The 18,948-nt window shown below is 38.5% G+C and overlaps 1 protein-coding gene across 1 annotated transcript in view; it reads right to left on the reverse strand.

Annotated features, from left to right (window-relative positions):
- Positions 1-341: 341 nt before the first annotated feature.
- Positions 342-18,948, reverse strand: part of NPAT (nuclear protein, coactivator of histone transcription) — a 23,261-nt gene continuing 4,654 nt past the window's right edge. The window contains exons 3-18 of the mRNA XM_066544770.1: positions 18,665-18,725; positions 17,138-17,210; positions 16,598-16,641; positions 15,629-15,862; positions 15,035-15,119; positions 13,881-14,013; positions 13,296-13,387; positions 13,125-13,212; positions 11,299-11,395; positions 10,732-10,863; positions 8,250-9,944; positions 6,911-7,026; positions 6,709-6,817; positions 5,598-5,655; positions 2,400-3,561; positions 342-1,638 (exon numbers count right to left, since the gene is read on the reverse strand). Of these exons, the coding sequence (XP_066400867.1) occupies positions 1,561-1,638; positions 2,400-3,561; positions 5,598-5,655; positions 6,709-6,817; positions 6,911-7,026; positions 8,250-9,944; positions 10,732-10,863; positions 11,299-11,395; positions 13,125-13,212; positions 13,296-13,387; positions 13,881-14,013; positions 15,035-15,119; positions 15,629-15,862; positions 16,598-16,641; positions 17,138-17,210; positions 18,665-18,725 (4,257 nt within the window). The 3' untranslated portion in view covers positions 342-1,560. The remainder of the gene's footprint in view (positions 1,639-2,399; positions 3,562-5,597; positions 5,656-6,708; positions 6,818-6,910; positions 7,027-8,249; positions 9,945-10,731; positions 10,864-11,298; positions 11,396-13,124; positions 13,213-13,295; positions 13,388-13,880; positions 14,014-15,034; positions 15,120-15,628; positions 15,863-16,597; positions 16,642-17,137; positions 17,211-18,664; positions 18,726-18,948) is intronic.

Consider the following 18,948-nt stretch of genomic DNA (forward strand, 5'->3'; position numbering starts at 1 on the left):
AAGATACTTTTTTCTAATGAAATTGAATGGATAATTCACACCTTCATTAGAACCAGAGTGCCTGAGCTGAAACATTATGGTGGGTAGTGGATGGCCCAGGCAAGAGTTACCTTCGGTCTCAAACAGCAAATTAATTTTAAGTGTCACTGTCACTATTAAGCATTTTATGCTTAAGACAATTGTGGTGCTTGCCTGCCTTAGTCCCTCTGACAATTGCAATTAGAACTTAGTGTTTAATATTGGACTCTTCATCTTCAAAAGCAACTGACCACCAGGACTTTTCTATCCAGTATCTGCAAAGCTGCTTAGTGGACTGAAAAAAATTAAGCAAGACACACAACTTTTTATTAAAACAAAAATATTTATTCAAGCTGTAAATGCTATGCAGTATTTAGTTACTGGATGGGTTTAATATAAACATCTACTGCATAATCTTGGTTCCTTAGGAATCCTTGTATTGTATCTGAAACATTGCCCTGTTGCTGTACAGATCTCTGACAAGAAAACGTGCAAATTTTTTTTTTTTAAGATGTCAACAATTTGAGAACAAGAAGAAATACCAGTAAAGAAAATTCTGTAGTTTTGGAGCAAGGTGTGCTCATTCAGCAAAATGTAGGCTGAGCTCCTCCTGCACCCCTTTTGGAAAGTTTGTGTAATAGCTATGACAACCTCTATGTTAAACAGAGAAATCAGATGCAAATCCTTCCATGCCTGGCTAAAAATTTAAGAGTTAGATAATATAATTTCTCAGCAGTACAAATGAAAGGTGAGGGAATTGACTTTTGCATTAGAACACACTGTAATTCTTGTTTAGCTGTAGCTTCAGTTGAAGTATTCATACTGAGGCATGACCCCACACAAAAAATATGTTGCTTAAAAACAGCTTTTGCATTTGAATGACATTCAGCAGCAAATACTGTAAACAGAGAAGGCCTGTCCAAATTAAAGTTCTTTTCTGAATGACGGCTGGGAAAAGCTCCACCAGATGAGAAATGCATTTTGAGGTTTTACTGGCCTTATGTTTAGCTATTGTTATTTTGTTCAAAGCCTTACAACATGGGCTTGACAGTGATGAAACGACAGAGTGTGAGCACAAGCCAGTTGGAGCTGAATATTTAAGTCCCTTTCAGAATCAATAAAACAATGAGAAGTGGCCAAGGTAGCTGCCCCATCTTAGAGCAGTGAGAGACAAACACCACCTTTTCACAGACTGGCTGAGTGCTTCAGAGGGGTAAGTAGAGAAAGCAGCAGAACACAGACAACGTGGTCTAACAGGAAATGTACAATCTTTCTTACATTTCATTTACACAAATTTACAGTTTTGCAAGTTAAATGGCTCTATAATTATGCAAGTGCTTTTTCAAAAATAAACATATACCAACTCAATGATATTTACACTTTGCAACCTGCTTCAGAATCAGCACGACTTTGCTATAAAGTGAAACTTCAGTGCACTGAAAGTGCAACTTGCTCTTTAGAGTTAGTTAACTTCTCTTCCCATGCAAAACCTCAGCACTGCTCCACTGAGCTTCAGATGGCCTCACTTCAACTTCTTTTTATTCATTCATCGTAATGCAAAGACAACAAGAACTTGTCCACATCCATTCCTGCTGGAAAAGAATTTGGGAGCTTCTTTTTCTGTAGGAGAGGAAAGTAACAACTGTGTTAAATACAACGAATCTAGGGAAACTGAAGAGTCCGCAAGCATTCTTATCCATCCATCCATCCATCCATCCATCCATCCATCCATCCATCCATCCTTTATCTGTTCCTGCACAAATGTGCCCCAGAACTCAGACACTGCCATGTGCCATTCACATGTGCCCCCCTCTGTGGAATGGAGCATTTTCCAGGCTCAGTGTTTCAGTAACATGCTAAAGCTAAGTATAGGAATTACAAAGTTATACTCCTTTTTGTTATTTACATGCAAAGACACCTTTTTGTGTCTCACACCTTGGCTATTTGCCTTTAAATCCTCAAGTCAAAGGCACAGTGCTGCACATGAGAGAGACTGGGTATCACTAATGGTACTAAACAAGGATGCAAGAGCAGCCTGAATTCTAATAAGGCCTACTTTGACTTTGGCTTAATTCCTACATTCCACCTAAAAACTTGGAATTTAGAAACTCGTTCATGTTTTAGGAGAAATAATGTAATTGTCATTGGTGCCTATTTAGAGAGTTAGTAGGAGTTACTTGTATGTATCTGAAAACTACACCAATCTTAAAGCTTAGTTCAGAGTATGCTCAAGAGGCAAAGTTGGAAAAACTGAAAAAATCTAAATAGGATGCCAGGGATTTGCACTAGCATCTCTGAACCCTTCCATTACAAACAGTACACATGAAGATACCTTATACATATTTAGAATTTAATTAGAAGAAGTAAATGTTTGTACTTGCCTTGATTTTCTTCTTTTTGCATGGCGTTGGAGAGCTCTGAAGCTCTTTCCTATTTGCAGAACGGGAATTTCTCTCCCCCTCATTTAAGTCCTCGGGTTTCCTTTTCTTGACGGTGCTCCTGAGAGCCCTGAACTGCTGGGTGTTGTCCTTGAGGGGGGTGGCAGTGCTCGTCCTGGCGATGGCGGCGCGCGACAGGATCATGAGGGTGTGCGCGGCCATGCTGACGCTGTTCTCGCTGCCCGTCTCGCTGGCGGGGCTGCAGGCGGGCAGGTCGGGCGTGGCGGGGGGCACCATGATGCGCGGCGTGCCGCTCTCCTCCGGGAAGCGCCGGCAGGTGGGCGTGCGGACGCTGTCCGTGGTGTCCTCTGTGTGCCTGTCCCCCACTCCGGACGGCGTGCGGGGCACCGGCAGCTCTCCGTTCTCAGCGGTCTTTGCAGCGGGGCTCTGCCACTGGATGTCCTGCAGCATCTCCACACACTGCTTGCCGAAGGGGCTGGACAGGCCCAGGCCTTGGCCGGAAGCTTTCGCAGCTTCTCGCTTGGGCTCCTTCGAGGACAAAGAAACAGACACGGATGACTTGCAGCTGCCAGCCCCAGCTGCCAGCGACCCCTGCTTTTTGTTCAGCTCTTGGACTGAAGCAACTGTCTTCTCATTCCATAAGGCAACGCTCTGTTGGCCATTTGAGAGTTTGGCAGTGTCCTGGTTCTTCTGCTTTTCATCAGTGTCCCTTCGTAGCTCATTTTCTTTGTTTGCTGTCGTCTTGTGGAAGGGAACTAATGAAAGCCCTGCAGCTGCCACCTTCCGCTCAGGCTGTGCCTCCTTTGCAGATGCGCCTCTGTTGCTACCAACTTCTGGCCTACACAGAATTCTGGGCAATGTTTTGTCTTTGTCTCTCTTTGGTACCTGTGCCTTAGCAGAGGAGCATGCAGAGTCAACAGCAAATAAAGGGCTTTCGTTTCTTTCTTTCTGGGATGAACTCTTAGGAGGCTGAATTTGGGTGCTTCCTCCTGGAGTGGGTAGGACGTTATCAAAGCAAAGCACTCTCCTGTGACTCTCACTCTGTCTTGAATTTGAGCTTGTGCTCTCTGCTGGTGCAACAGGTAAGTTCTCTTCCACTTTCCTTCCTGCCTCTGCACTGGTAAGCTTGTCGTAATTTCCAGCCCTGAAAACGAGATGAAAACATTTCACTGATGTGTTTATTCTTACTAGGCAAGTTAATTTCAGCTAGCTGGAAGTCCCCACCCATCCCTCTAAAAAGCTCTCTCCAGCCTGAATACAAGTATTTTATCAACACATAAAGACCACGACTAAGGAATGACAACAGCAGAAAGCTCAGAGAAGGCTTTCTTGGCAAAAAGGTATCAGAGTATGCACACTGAACAATTAGGTAGGCTGGGGCTTTTCAGCCTGGGAAGAGAGATCACTGAGGGGAAATGAAACAGAGCTCTGAAGAAAGCTCACAAAAATGACACTATCTGCTGCTTTTCTTCCAGTAGAAAAACTAAGGGCATGAAATAACACTGGTATTAGGTTCAAAATACAACAAGGAGGTCTGAACACTGCATGTAACTAAACCTGGGAACTTTTTTACCTTGGGATCTTGGTAGTTTACTTGACTTCAAAAAGAAACTGAGTGCATTCATGACAGGACAGTCCCTCCCAGAATACTACTTATGGCTCTGGGATCCTTGGAGCTGAAATTCCTAAGAGGCTGCCAGAATATATTGGACAATGTAATCACAATGTGTGCCTTGTACTCTTCCCTATGCACTTGCTGTGCATGGTGGGACACTGAGCAGGACAAAAAGCTTCTGGTGGGCATCTGGACAAAAACATCCAAACCGCCTGGGGTGTGGTCTCCACCTGACAATCAGCCCCATCATGTGAAGAAGCCACCACTGCACTGTGGAAAGAGAAATGCTTCTGCTCTGTCAGCTCATGCCACTGTTCTATCTGTGCCCTCTGCCTGGCTTATGCTGCATTTCTAAGAGAAGCTCTGGCATCACTCATCTATGCCTGTAAGGCTCTCTCCCTGCACATAAATCTCTATGATTTCTAAGAGGAAAAGTCAAATTTTTGGGATGCTAACTTGGTACCTTTGAAATGGCAGAAAAGGTCTGAGTAGTAGCAGCTTGTTTTATTTCCATGAAATTTGAGATGAGACAGAGGACAAAGTGGAAATAAGAAATTACACCTCTTTGCAGGGAAGATTTTGCTCTCTTTGCTATGCAAAACATACACCTAAAGATCAATTAAAGATAACAGAAAGCTGAATTATTGAAGTAGTATTATCCAAGATCTTGCTTCTGTGTTTTTTTAAAAAATCAGTACTCTTTGCATGCCTGTATATGGTATAACTTGATGTATGGTTGGAATTTTTTAATAAGTTGACTTTAATGGTCCTGTTTTATCTCTACTTTTCCACCATTTTAAGTGAGCTCTAAATAGGTAGTTTTTTTAAAGTATGAGCTAGTTTTCCAATAGAAGATCATTTCACCTCTTATATTTAAACTGAACTTCTGAGCTGCTCCTACACTCTTTTGCTCATTCCAACATCCTTTTCTTTCAAGTCCATTAATGGTGAGGAGAGTTACTACTGCAGCCTTGCTTCCTTCTCTCATTTGCCCAACAGAAAACTAGTGCCTACTCCAAGGAATTAAGTTATGCTCATCAACATAAAGTTAGCGTGCTGTTGTCCTCACCTTGCATTCAGTTCTCATTTTTAAATGAGCAAGCAGAGTTCTAATCTACACAGCTGAAATACAGATGCAGAACCCAATCTTATACACTCTACTGGATCTCTACTGGAAGTCAAAGAGAATGAGACTACACTACAAAACCATGAGTACCACTTGTGAAAAGAAAAAAACAAAGGTTTTAGTCATTTAAATCTCCCAGTAAATGTTAACAGACAATTCTCCTAGCTTAGACTCTGCTCAAACAATTTTTATTTGACATTTGAGACAGGAGACAATGAAGACAAAGCTGTTCAAAGCACAGGAACAGTGACAAGACAATTCCAGCACAGGCTGCACCAGTCCCAGCACACATCTGTATCAATACTCCTAGCATACAGGCAGCAGGAAAGGGGGTACTGCTTATGCCACTACTAAAAAAAGCTCCTCTCTTCACCAATACTGGATGAAGAAATTCACAACAGGAAAAAGAAAGCAAGTTTCAATACTTAGCACTACTGACCTCTGTGTTCGAGGATTTGCATGGTTCAAAGGCTCAGCTACATTTGGTACCAGTTTCCCTGGAACAAGAGATGAAGTATTAATGAATGATAGGTAAATAATTTCACAGTTTTAGTACCATGACATTTCACCTGACAGAGAACTAACAAAGAAAAACCCAACAACAAACTCCGCAGTATTTTGTAACTTTAAACTTTAATGATTAGTAGACTAGCAAAGGTCCCCAACTAAGAACAAAGAAGAAGCTTGCTGCCTACACTTAGATAATGCACAGCCCTGGCAAGACAAAACAAACTATCCTGAACTTTAAATGCACAGTGGGGATTTCTAGATAGCAGGAAATTAACTCAGGGAACTCTCAGCTATCCATCAGCAAACCAGAATGCAAGCAACTATACAATCCTAGATTTTATCTTAATTTGAAATTTCATTCTATTTTCATTTGTATGTGCAAGCCAACTATTTTTTTAAAAAGGCAGATAGGCTAAAGCACAAGTTGTCCTTATAATTCAATGTTTCTATTTTCAATTATTTTTCTTTACCCCTTTCCAACACTGAGACAGGAACATTACTCCAGTCTTGTTACAATTAACCATTTAAAGAAGCAAGGTCTCAATGAAAAGAATATACAGAAGCATATGCCTGAAAGGGCAAAAGGAAAACAGATAGTAGAGTGCATTTTTTATAGAAACATCCAACACTTCTAATAAATATTTTTCCTTAATACATTTTTAGAACTGCTGACTCTTCTAATATCTTCATTACTATGTGGCTTGGTTCCAATGGCAGCAGTAAACTACTTAAAACCAACGAGATGAAAAATAACCAGAAACATAAAGAAAAGTAAACTTTTAAAACTGCCTGAGAGCCTTAAAACATTATATTTTGGAAATAAGCTTGATGCAAAAACTGGAATTATGTCATATGCTGAAGTTCTCTGCAAACTGACCAAACAAAAGTCACTAACTGCAGGTACAGACCTCTCTCAGGACAGCCCAGCAGCTGCCAGGAATAGCAGAGATATTTATAAATAACTTTTTTTACTTATAACTGACTTGTCCTTAGAACACTCTGCTTTTCTTCTGCCCCTCTCAAGAATGCAAGGCAGGCACCTGTAGTATTCCTGTTTCTTGCTCCAGGAATCTTCTGTGATTTGGGAGGGATGGGAAGCTTTGGGACACTTCCATTGCACACTGGATTAGCCACAGGCATGTGAAGAACCTTGAAAGAATCAAAATATTCTATTACAATTTACCAAAGCACTTCTTATCACTGCAGCTTTAATCTTGAAAATCTTTATTTGTGATGTGCTACCTGGCAGGCAGGTGCTGAGAACGTATTTCCATTCTGTCCTACTACAGAGAGAGGTATCATTCCCACCATTCCTTGCAAAACTGGCTGCACTGGAGATGCAATTATAATGGCAGAACCTAAAAAATACCAAAGTGTTAAGGTTGTACAGAAACTAAAAATACTTCAGTGAAAAGAAAAGCTTCTTAAAATTATATGTGGTCAAAACCTGTGGCAAGAAAAGCTCTGGATTTTCAGAAAAACGTCACTGTCCTTTGCTATAGTTCAGTACTAGAAAACAGGGTAAGCACCAGTTTTAGTTTTAGTTTACAAGGAATTCTTTAGTTAAAGTCTGTTTTCCTTTGTAAGAGGTAGCTCAAAATATAGTATGATAAACCTATCTTAACATTTAAACTTTAAATTAAAGTGATTTATAAAAATCAGCAAAAGTAACATTAAATATCGTATTTAGCTGCCAGCTATATGGGAATTATAAAATATGGAAACTATCCTGGCACATTAACTGAAAAGTGGAAGAATATTTTCAAAAGTGAAAGGAAACTGCTCCTCTCTCTATGACAAAAGCATTGAAGCTAAGAGTTGCATAAAGAAATCAAATGGCAGAAAAGGCTGTCACCCTAAGACCTTGCATGTACTGGTCTCTGTCCTCAATTAAATGACTACACACAGAAATTCAAAGGTAACTGCAAAAAAGTTCATAGTTTTTGAAAGAAATCTAAATGTGATTACAGCTGGTTTATAGCTGTTTTTTTTAATTTCAAAAAGCACTCAAGATTTTTATTGCTGTAGTAATAAAAATGCTTGTATAGACTTTAAATCATGGAAAGAAATAATCTTACACTTTCATATTTACTTAAATATACTTCTAATGCAGACTAGGTTTTGAAATATGAAACAAAACCAAGAAAGTGACTTGAGAAGGACTAGATACATCTACCCAGTTATCTACACAAAATATGGATACCTATAACATAGAGCATTGCACTTATAACATTAATCTTATTAAAATAAAAACCTGTTTTATTTAGCCAAAGTAATGGAATCCTTTCCAATGTAAACCAAAATATGTTTACTACCTCTAATGCTGCTAAAATTATATCAGTTCAGCTTCTGAAATATGAGGCTTTTTTTTTTTATTCAAAGCAGCCTGATCAATGACTTCTCATAGTTTTATTTCATTTCTACTAGCAACTAATATACTAAAAAAAAAAAAGTAACTCCTGGATAGTTGCAAGTGGCAAACAGAGCAATTTAAAAATTGTTTTACTTTTAATGTTTACTTAGTGGAAAAACAAAAATAACAAACACCACATTTTCAGTACTTTTCTACTAATGAGATTACCCTGTGGGAAGTTTGGGGAGACAGTCTGGTTTGCTGGAAATGTATTGCTGGATCGGGGAGGAGTCCGCAACTGCTGTACAGCTGGAGCTTGGGAGGCCAGTGGCATAGAACTGCCAGGCAATACAACTACATTTGATGGTGTTACAGCTGCTCCCAAGGCTGCTGGATCAGTCATACACGTGGCTATGTAAAGGTTGCTTGAATTCCCAAAAGCTGTGCTCGTGGCTGGCATCAACTGTATAAATCCCCCTTCGTTGGAAAGATGAGTTGAACTTGCAACTGAAAAACCAGCACAGTCTTCATTCTGAGTGTTAACCGAGGTGACCACGGGATCCTTGGGTCTAAGCACAAGAAGATTCTGCTCTGCCAGAGCTGAATCCACATTTTTTTCTGTGTCTTCTGAAGTCAGACATTTGGGCAGGCCTGGGGTTTTGGCTGGGGATTTGGCTGGAGATGACAATATTATAGTAGGCAAATTTTCTCCTGTGATGCTGGAAACAGCATTGTTTAACTCCGTGTCTGATGCAATAAAGGGATCATCACTGATGATAATCTTGAGGGACATTATATTAGAAGGATCAACATCCATTGGTTGACTACTAGAAGATACATTGCTTACACTTTTGGCCTCAGTACCTGACTCCTCTGCTGAGGATGCAGTTTCAGGGAGAGGAGAGTGGCATATTTCAGAGGTAGTAAGATTGTTTTCAGTGGATACTACAGAAATGTCTGTACATGCATTATTACCAGATGAGAAATATAAATTATCAGCATCTACTTTTGTAGAAGATGAAGGTTCTTGCATCTCCCCTTGTGTTCCCTCTGTGTTTGGCAGTTCTGAAGGGAGGTTAAAATCTTTCTTACAAGGCTTATCAAGTGTATGCTGATCATTTGAGTAAGTTTTGTTAGATGTATCAACAACTTCAAGCTGCAACTCTGTTTTGTCAAGACCTGTGATGTCCACCACAGATCCCGCAGCACAGTCTGCCTGTGTGCTCTGGTCCTGATGGTTAGAGGGGTGGCTGGAGTTCTCCTCTGAAACACCAGGCAAGGCAGCTGGATCACTGGTTACAGTCTGTTCTTTTCCTACATCTGCCAGTGGGCTAGAAATGGAGGAGTTGTTTTTTCTCAGCAGTGCACTGTGGCCAGGGCCCCCATCAGAAGGGCTTCCAGGAAGTCTTTTTTCAGACAGTGATGTATCTGGTGATAATAGACATTTACTTCCTGAATCAGTTTTGTTTTCACCAGCTATAGTATCCTCTGCCACTGAAATCAAAGGAATCTGTGGAGTACCAGAATGAACATATTCTAAATTAGGACTACTTTGAGAACTATCACTTGGTGGGCTTTTTTCAATTTCCATAGCACTCTCATTTTCAGATACTAATGTAGATGGCTCTTTTGTAATGTAAGTGTCTGCACACTGTTCATCGCATTTGCTGTCAGAACTTGATCTCTTGTTAGGTTCAGTCAAATCAGACACCGAGTCAAAAGCAATTTCATGCTCTCTAATATGTTCAGGGGTAATGGCTGGAAGTTCTTCAGTCTGCTTCCTTGGTCTACAGTTTCCATGCAGCTGTTCACTGGCTGGATTTTTCTTAGCCATATCATCATCATTAATGCTGGTCTTCAAGGCACAGGATGCTTCTCCTAACTGAAAGCCTTTACAGGATAGTGGTTCTCTAGAATTATCACCTGTAAAAGACAGAATAAAGCAGTTCCATAATTATTAGAGCAGATGATCCTTTTAGAGCATTTTAGAAATAACTATCAGTTCAATGGAAAACTATTTCCCATGAAACTAAGTGGGAATAACGTTACTCATCCTTACATTCAAGCTGAGTGGAATATATATAAAAAACATACATAAACTAGATAATCTGGAAAATCAGTTTGTACATTACACATTACATTATGTGTGTAAGTACACACATAACATGTAAATATCTCAGGTCACTACATCAGATTTCCAGAAGCACAAAAACCATCTCATGATAAAAACCTCTTGGCTCTATTGCTCATATACTTTCACTAAATACCTGCTACTCATGAACTATTGTCAAGAATGGTGGAGACAAAGTAACATCCCCTTTGTCCAGAGTAAGACTCTTTTTGTGTATGAATTAGCAGATACATTACAGAATAGAGATAGAAGATTAATATGGTTAGATGTAAAATATTCTCTTCATGTGTTTCCCAATGGACACTGCAAAGTATCCATTTATTGACAGCCTGCTTGCACTAAGGAGCTTATCAAGTACAATTTTAAAGTACACTGATGGGATTACTGTTAAATTTAATAGATTGAAACTTTGTAACATGCCAGGCGTATCTGTATGTACACACAATGTAAAAGTCCACATGGATATTACCAGTGAAAAAATAAAATTCTGAAACGTACAAATTGTCTGAAAATATTTTCATAATGAAAAGTTAACAGAGAAATCTTAGAGGGAAAAAAAACCAAAAAACAAAACCATACATCTGTTAGTTTCTTCTGTTCCTAAAGAACTTCCAAATGTTTCCAGGCTATCCTCAGCCACCAGGATTTCATTCTCTACTCCATTCCGACCAGAAATACCACCAGGTAAGTTCTTGTTTACCTTGCTCTTTCCTATTTTCAAAATAAAGCATGAAAAATGGTTAAATATGTAATTTTCTACATGCACGTCATCACTACCTTTTAAATGAACCACAGTGTAAAGATCTCCTTATGATTCATGTGAGGATACCCCTGAAAATTTTACAACAGCAAACAAGTATAAACTATCATCCTTCAAAGCTAGAGTGTCTAAAAAAACAGCAATAAAATAATCACTGAGCCAGCACAAACCCAGAATATCAGCCACAGCAAAATGCTGTACTTACACACAACTTTATAGCTGTGTATAAACGTATCTAAGAATCTAATTCTGTATTAAGGCATCCCAATGTCATTTCTCTTGCAAGAGGCCTGCTGAATTCCTTTGCTTTGTCAAGCAATGCTTGGGAAAGCTCATCATTCAGGATGCTTTACAGTAACAGTACAGGTGAGTACAATGTAGCCTACCATAATCAAAGCAGTCGAACAGAGCCTGGAAATCTGGATCTGATTCTGTCTGCTCCAGAATGTCCTGGATAGCCTCTTCTGACATATGAATTTCACCCTGAGAAAAGACACGAGATACAGAACTGTTAGTTACTTCCACAACTTAAAAATAGACAAGAAGCGTTTTCTTTTCAGGTTGTTTTTAGTTCTATTACTTCTGCTCAGCACAGAAACAAAAAGAATAATGCTGGGAACATTTCTGCCACAGATTTAAAAAATCTTAGTGATTGAAGTTGAAGAAATAAGGTTCTCCAAAACCCAAATGTGTCTGCCAGACATCACCCCCCCCACCATGTGTGTACTGGAGTATTCTCCACATAATGGCCACCACTAACCAAAAAGAAGGACTAAATCTCAGGCTACACTGGAAGCTTATGCATGTGGTATGGATGCTGTGAGCCTCTACAAGCAAACCACTGGTTAAAAAAAATCCCCAAATTAATCCTAATTTCTTAGGTTTGAATATATTATATATCTGGAAGCCAACACTAAGTAAATGGAAGTTTTATTTCATATGCCAATTACACGTTCTATATTACAGCCTCCAACTACTTCTTTGTGGAAGGCATTTTGGAAAGCACAGCTACATGGGACAGTGCTCTAAGGTTCCTGATTCTTGTTCTGTGGCAGCCCAGGAATAAAATGAGTATCTGGTACATACTCAAACGATTAAATACAAAGTTCTCCTGCCTTTCTGGAGACCCTCTAAGCACTCTCCAACCTTTGATATATATCTCCACCTTTTTTGATATATATCTCCACCTTTAAGGGTGGGTATTCCACGTTATATCCTTGCTTTTGTCTCAGCAACTCCAACCAAACCAAGAAGCTGCTTTATTTCTGCTCAGAAGAGTGGAATACAGCTTTGTAGCTATGTATTTTGACAACTGACCTAAAATCACCAAGCAACAGAAGAATAGCATTTATAAACCAGACACCTCTACTTCATAAACAGGGAACTGCCTCTACTCTCCTGTCTTTCTCATGAAGGCTGTGAAATTTCCCTCATTAGAAGTCCTTTTTAATTCTCTGATTGCCAGCTTGAGACTTACAGAAAAATGAAGGGAGAACACTATAATTATGTTTAGTTTGTAGAAGCAGAACACACATTTCCTCCAAAAGCAAGAAAATACAAAATTTGAAGAAAAAGTATCATTATTTAGGCTCAAAAAACAATTTCTCTTGCTATACTAAATGATCCATGCTTATCTTGGAGCAAATCACAAAATCAGATCAGATTAAATGTATTTGGAGACAGCAAGGGATTTATTTTAAATTCTTTTTCTTCTCTAAGGCTATTGATTAGATCCCCAGTCAGAAGCTGGTAGCCAATTACTGATATGAAAGATTGAGTGAGAGGCAGGCAGCTCTTAAATCCAGTCTGAGTGTAGGCTTACCAGCTAATTACTGACAGAATCAATCCCACTCTCTTGGCTTTGACCCTGCTGCATGCTTATGCTGCCTTTGACAGGCACTGGGAATGAATTCAGAATGCTAAACTGGCACAAAACAAGCTCCTGCAGAACACCAGGGTCCTGCCAGCTCAGCTCCCTGAACGTGCCCTGCACCACACAAGGTCAGAGTTCACACCTCTGCAAGGGGAGCTGCGGAGCTGCCCCTGCACAGAGCGGAGCATCAGGGAGGCTCAGCTGTGCTGGGAAACAGAACAAGAAAAGAAAGGATAGGAAGAGGAGAGAATATCCTCAGATGTCAGAGGTTCACCATAGATCTATCATTCTTACATGCCTGGGCCTAAAAACAATGTGATCAGGGCAATCTACACCTACCTGAAGTCCAAGGATTTCATCAATTGAAGTCTCCTGTTCTGTGGGACCACTGTCTGTCTGTTTAGGAGCCTGAGCAACACTGCCATCACTGCAACACGTACATCATTAGTTCAAAAGTAAAAAATAATTTAAATAAGAATACATATTAAGTTTAGAGGTTCCTTTTATTACCTCCCCAGGATTTTGTTAATGTTTTCAGCAAGCTTCTCCTGAAGAGATTTGCTGCTCAGGATCTTTTCTCTGGCATTTTCAATAACCAGTTGCTGGAAAAAAGTTTTGAAGTGGTCAGGTTTTTATTTTTAACATCACAAGAAAAGGAGCATGAATTTCTGACTAACCGGTAAAAAATAATTTAAAAATCAATTCAAAGAGAGAAGACTTTTATAACAGAGAGTCACCTGTGACTGCATTCCATTGCTATGAAAATCAACCCCAAACATTCCTGTGCGTCTACTCTCCTGAAGGACAGCAAAGCTTAATGTGCCTTCTGGTTTCCATTCTCTGAAGAACTACTGTATTCTGACAGCCAACAGGTATCTTAGCAAAGCAAATAAACCAAGAAAAACAAAACTCTACATAGCCATGTCAACTTTAGGAATTTAGTACACATAAGAGCTAGTTCAAATACAAACCAATACATTTGTCTTTTAAAGGTAATTTCTGTAAAAAACAGGAAGAACAACATGTTAAAGATTAGTTCTCTTGAGTTTGACTTTGTTTCTTAAGTGTAAATACCTTCTGTAGGCATATACTCACTGGGAAGTTACCATCAATTAATTCTTCTAGGGGCTCACTTTCTTTTTCTACTACTGCTTCTTCAAAGTCTTGAGAACTTCTAGCTGCTGAAAGAGGTCCAGATGTTGCAATATTTTTCCTCTTCTGAGATTCACTGAAACATTCCAGGAAATTTATGACACAGTTTATGAGAAAATTGCAAACAGTAGACCTAATGGTGAGCAAATCAAGTGCTTCTCTTTCCTTTTAGCAAACAAAAGATCTTAATCACTAGAAAATTAAATACATATTGAAAATGCAGTAAAAGCTGGTACCTGTTTTACTATCTCTTATGCATCTATTGTGTCTGCCCTTACAGAAGTTATAAATTTAGAGATTGTAGGTAAACAGCTCAATGGCAAACTGAATTCCATGCCCACTATTCAGCATTTACTGCCCCTCCACTACATGTTACTCTAACTGGTGGTACCAGTTAATGGATCCTAATTAACTGCAACTCACAATCAGATTTGGGCATTACCATTGAAAACAAAGACTTCTCAAGGAGCACTTATTTTCAAAGAAGAAAACAAATCTTAAGTTCTGTAAGAATTTAGTTGATAAATAGGAAAAGTAATGTTTTTATAGGAGACAGTGTAGGCTTTTCTGAAAACATCTATTGGCAGGGGCACTAAAATTACATTTAAAACAATCAAGACAGATTAGGAAAGACTTGGGGAAAAATGAACATCTGAATCAGAGAATAAAAAACGCAAAACTAGTACAAAAGAAGTTTTTCACACAACTTCTAGTGCAAATATTAATATTTTTCTGATGAAATTTACTCAACTCAATAGTTTTATGAAGTTAAATGCACATTTTTATCAATATTAAGAATTTTCATAATTGAAAAGAACATTTTGGAAGAAACACCAAGTCTCAGCTCCAAGATTATTTGCCTAAGTCTAGTAGTGGAGTAAAGACAGAGTGTACACAAAGAAGCCTCCTATCAGCCTACTGTTAAACTCTTTGACTTCCCTTTCCTCTGTGAAACAACAAACACTGCCCCCCCCCCTCAGCAGATCATACATTTGAAATACTGAAGAAAACTTACACTAAAGGTTAGAACACTGTCTAATTTCTAAACAATTAAACAAAAAAACCCCACCCAAAACCAAACAGACACCCCTGTTTACCTTTTTCGTCTTCCTGGAGAAAGCAAGTTTGAATGAAGCTTTCGTTCTTGTGATGCTGGAACCTGAATGTGTATGAGACCTCCTGCTTTACAGAGGGAAAAAACAAACAAAAACAGAAGTCATGATGCCAACACCTTTTCCAGTGACACTGTTAAAGCACTACAAGATCTACATGTTGCTTACTATGTTCTAATCAATTCCTGGAAAGTCACACAAAAGAATTTGGTATTATCATGGAAATGAGGACCAGTCCTTTTAAACATATCCTGAAACAGACATCCACTTAATGTGGATTATCCCTATCTGATGAAACAAGTTATTTGGGTGAGGATGAGAGCACAGAACAGAATAACCACAAATTAATGCACTTCTGATTTCTGAACTCACATTGGCAAGCAAGTATGCAAGAGCCATCTCTCTTTTGGGCACTTACTTTCTTTTAATCACCTGAACCAGTCTGGAGAGCTGGGGAACAAAGCATGAATTTTCTGGAACTTGTTGGTGGAAGATGATTAGCCCTGATTTTAGAAAACTTCCATTGATAGCCACAGATTTTTCACAGGAAAATAAGGTTTAAAAATTTTTGCAACTTACTGTTGATCTTATTTTCTTGAGCTTGTGACTGGTTCACAAACAGTGTACTCAGTCTTGTCTGTGGCATGCTTTGATTTATTGCTGGCCTGTGAATTACTTGAGGAGGTACAACAGAAGAAGAGGAATTCTGCTGCCCTGACTGATGGGCTACTGACAACAGTCCTGAGTTTGCAGGAGCTGACTGCTGAAGCATTCTCTGTCTTTTCATTTCTACAATTCCACTTCTTGTACGTACTGGAAATAAAGACAAGATGAAAACATAAGATAAAGGAGTTTTTAAAAATTGCTGATATTCACACAAAATCTGTTTAAAAAAATTTAAACAATGGAACATCACCCAATCCAGTGAATCTCAAATCTGGGAACAATCACCATCTGTATCTCACACTCTTTTCTTATACAGTAAAAATACTACAGAGAAAAACTTACTTTAAAGTAAACCAATTTTTCTTTGTTGATAGCTCATTTTCAGCTTTTGTAATGAAAGAAACAACTTTAGATACAACAAGCTTGTTTTTGTATTTTGGTTGGATATACGTTTGTATATATAACAAATGCTACAAGGTTGCAATGTTTCTATGTTCCTCTTCTACAGAAATCCAACTGCATTATACTGAGACCAGCTACGTTTTTAGCTCATCTATGAACCACAAATTAAGTCAGCAGTGTCAGGAGTGAAACAGCAGTTTTTAAACCTTTTAATCATGTAAACTTCCAAAAAAGTTTTTTTTCAGCAGAGAAAATGCTATAATAGAGAATTTATGCCCCTTGCAAAAAGCTCAGGTTTTCTTATTTTCCTTTCCTGATCATTACAGTATTTCACAGACCACAATGAAGACAACAGACATGCATTACTGATAACTGCAGGCCCCTATTTTTTTGCCAAAACAGGTAATTTTAACATAAAACCTACTGATCCCATTTTAACATAAAACCTACTGATCCCATGGAATTGACTCAGTTACTTACTCCTCTGGTTAGAAGAAAATCTGAAATCTGAATTCTGCATGCTCCTAAAAAATAAAGCAAGTGACAGAAATGAATGGAGCATAATGGAAGCACTCAGCTACATACACAGTGTGACACTACCTATCATGTGATTAATGTCACTCTGATCCTAACCACAAATTCCTTCAGAAAAATCCATTGATTGCTCTTTTTATTCTTTCCAACAATTGTCACAGATCCTTCAAGTGAAGCTTACTGTTTCATTTTTGACCAAGTAACCACGAAGATATCAGATTCTAAATGAGTCATAGTATATTGTTTTATTACAGGAAGATCATGTGCTCACACTAATGCCCTCCTTATTTGCTAGCCCCTCCTTAAAATCTTGAAATGTCTGCTCAACTATCAACTCTAACATACTCATCTTTTTCACTGTCCCTCAAAGGAAACAGAGAGTTAAACCACTCTCATACAATGATAAGGGGAGTTGGTCAACACAGGGACTCACTCTTAGAGTGAAATATTACTTTCTTGATTTCAACACTACATTCACTACATTACCTGATCTGAGAAAGTGTATAGTCTAATTTTTTCCACAGAGATGACATCATTGCTGGAACTTCATTTGTTGTTTCTGAAATGAACCATAAAAACAAACTGATGCCCAAAACCAATATATGCTAAGAGAAAAGTAAAATCACAAACAAAATAATTATTATGGAGTGTTTCAGACATCATCTAACTTTAGATGCCTAGCTGCCTTCTTAATATTCTATTAGTTAGAGAGTCCTAACTCCTAATTTAAAGAATTCAGATTGATATGGATACAGTTCTGCTTTAGAAGCCTTGTTGAAACTGAATTAATGACTATAATTCTTGGTGGAATTTGCACATGGTGTTGACTCCTCAGCAAACACATGCTAACCTAACCCATGCTAACCCCCCCAACCCACTTCTGGAAATGGCATTCATATTCCCAAGTCACTTTTGTGCCTTTGAAAAATCATAACCTGACAGACAGGCCTTTAAAAGTAATAGTTTATTTTATGATATTACTCAAAACAGGTAAAAACATTTGGTCTTTCTGAAGCACAGAACATTAGAAGTGTGATGGAAAAGATAAGTAAACAGCTCAATTTACTAAGTTTTTCAAGATGCCAAGTACAAAGCATTTTGAAGGAAGTACGTCTGTGTTTTAGTTACCATTTCTGTCAAAGCTAGTGTGAAAGGAAAAAAATGTTCAGAAATGTTCCATGTATAATTTTTAATACCAAGCACCATTAAAATATGATAATATAACAGATATAAAAAAAACCTGTAAGATTTGGAAACATTCAGAGGCTTGATAACTAATTTAAAAACCAGCAAATGCTTTAGCTCTGCCTACAGTATTCATACAAAATATTAAGTAGTTCTGAAACTATTTTAGTTAGTCCTAAAAACAAGATAAGAAATATTTCATACCATAGGACTCCTCCTGATTATTTCATGGAATCATAGAATACCTTAGCTTGCAAGGGATCCATAAGGATGACTGAGCCCAACTCCCTGCTCCTCACTACCTAACTCTAAACCATGTGACTAAAAGCATTGTCCAGATTCTCCTTGAACTCTGACAGGGCTCAGTGCCATGACCACTTCCCTGGGTAGCCTGTTCCAGTGACTGACCATCCTCTCAGTGAAGAACCCTTTCCTAAGATCCAATTTGAACTTCCCCTGACACAGCATTTCATTTTTCTCTCATTCTGTTGTTGGTCACAAGAGAGATAAGCACCTCCCCGTCCTATTGATAGTATAAACAATACACAGTATAATTTCACAAGCATAAACCCATACATTTTTCACATTTTATTGTATCTCTATGCTTTTGAGATATAAAAATGCTCACAATTGAAGTGAAAATATATGCTGGCATATGCAAACTAACAGAATCAATTACTTTTGCTCACTAGATGTCATGGCTGTTGGCTGTGTGATTTGGTAACCTTCAAATTGTAGCCTAAATGGGGGATTACTCTAAGACCATACACCTCTTTCTCAAGGAGGTCACAGAGATAAATAAAACAACACCTCATTCTGAAGGCTTACCTTTTGTTTTCATGGCTACATATTCATTAAGAATAGTTGTCAAGTTTTTTCCACACAGCGACTGAAAAAAAAAGCAACTGAGCTTAGAATTTTCACTAAAATCTTCTGCTTCATCTATTGTAGCACATCATACTTAACGAGTTCTTTAGCAGTCTACACCATGCTGACCCTCAGTACCAAGGACTGTACTTGGGAGAGAGCAATCAATGGATTAAAATCCTCTTATGTACCCAAAATGTGAAGTACTCTATCTCAAGGCATAACACTGGTAGTTAGAGCTGTCT

The sequence above is a fragment of the Molothrus aeneus genome, chromosome 2 (genome assembly GCF_037042795.1).
Source record: "Molothrus aeneus isolate 106 chromosome 2, BPBGC_Maene_1.0, whole genome shotgun sequence".
Taxonomy (NCBI): domain Eukaryota; kingdom Metazoa; phylum Chordata; class Aves; order Passeriformes; family Icteridae; genus Molothrus; species Molothrus aeneus.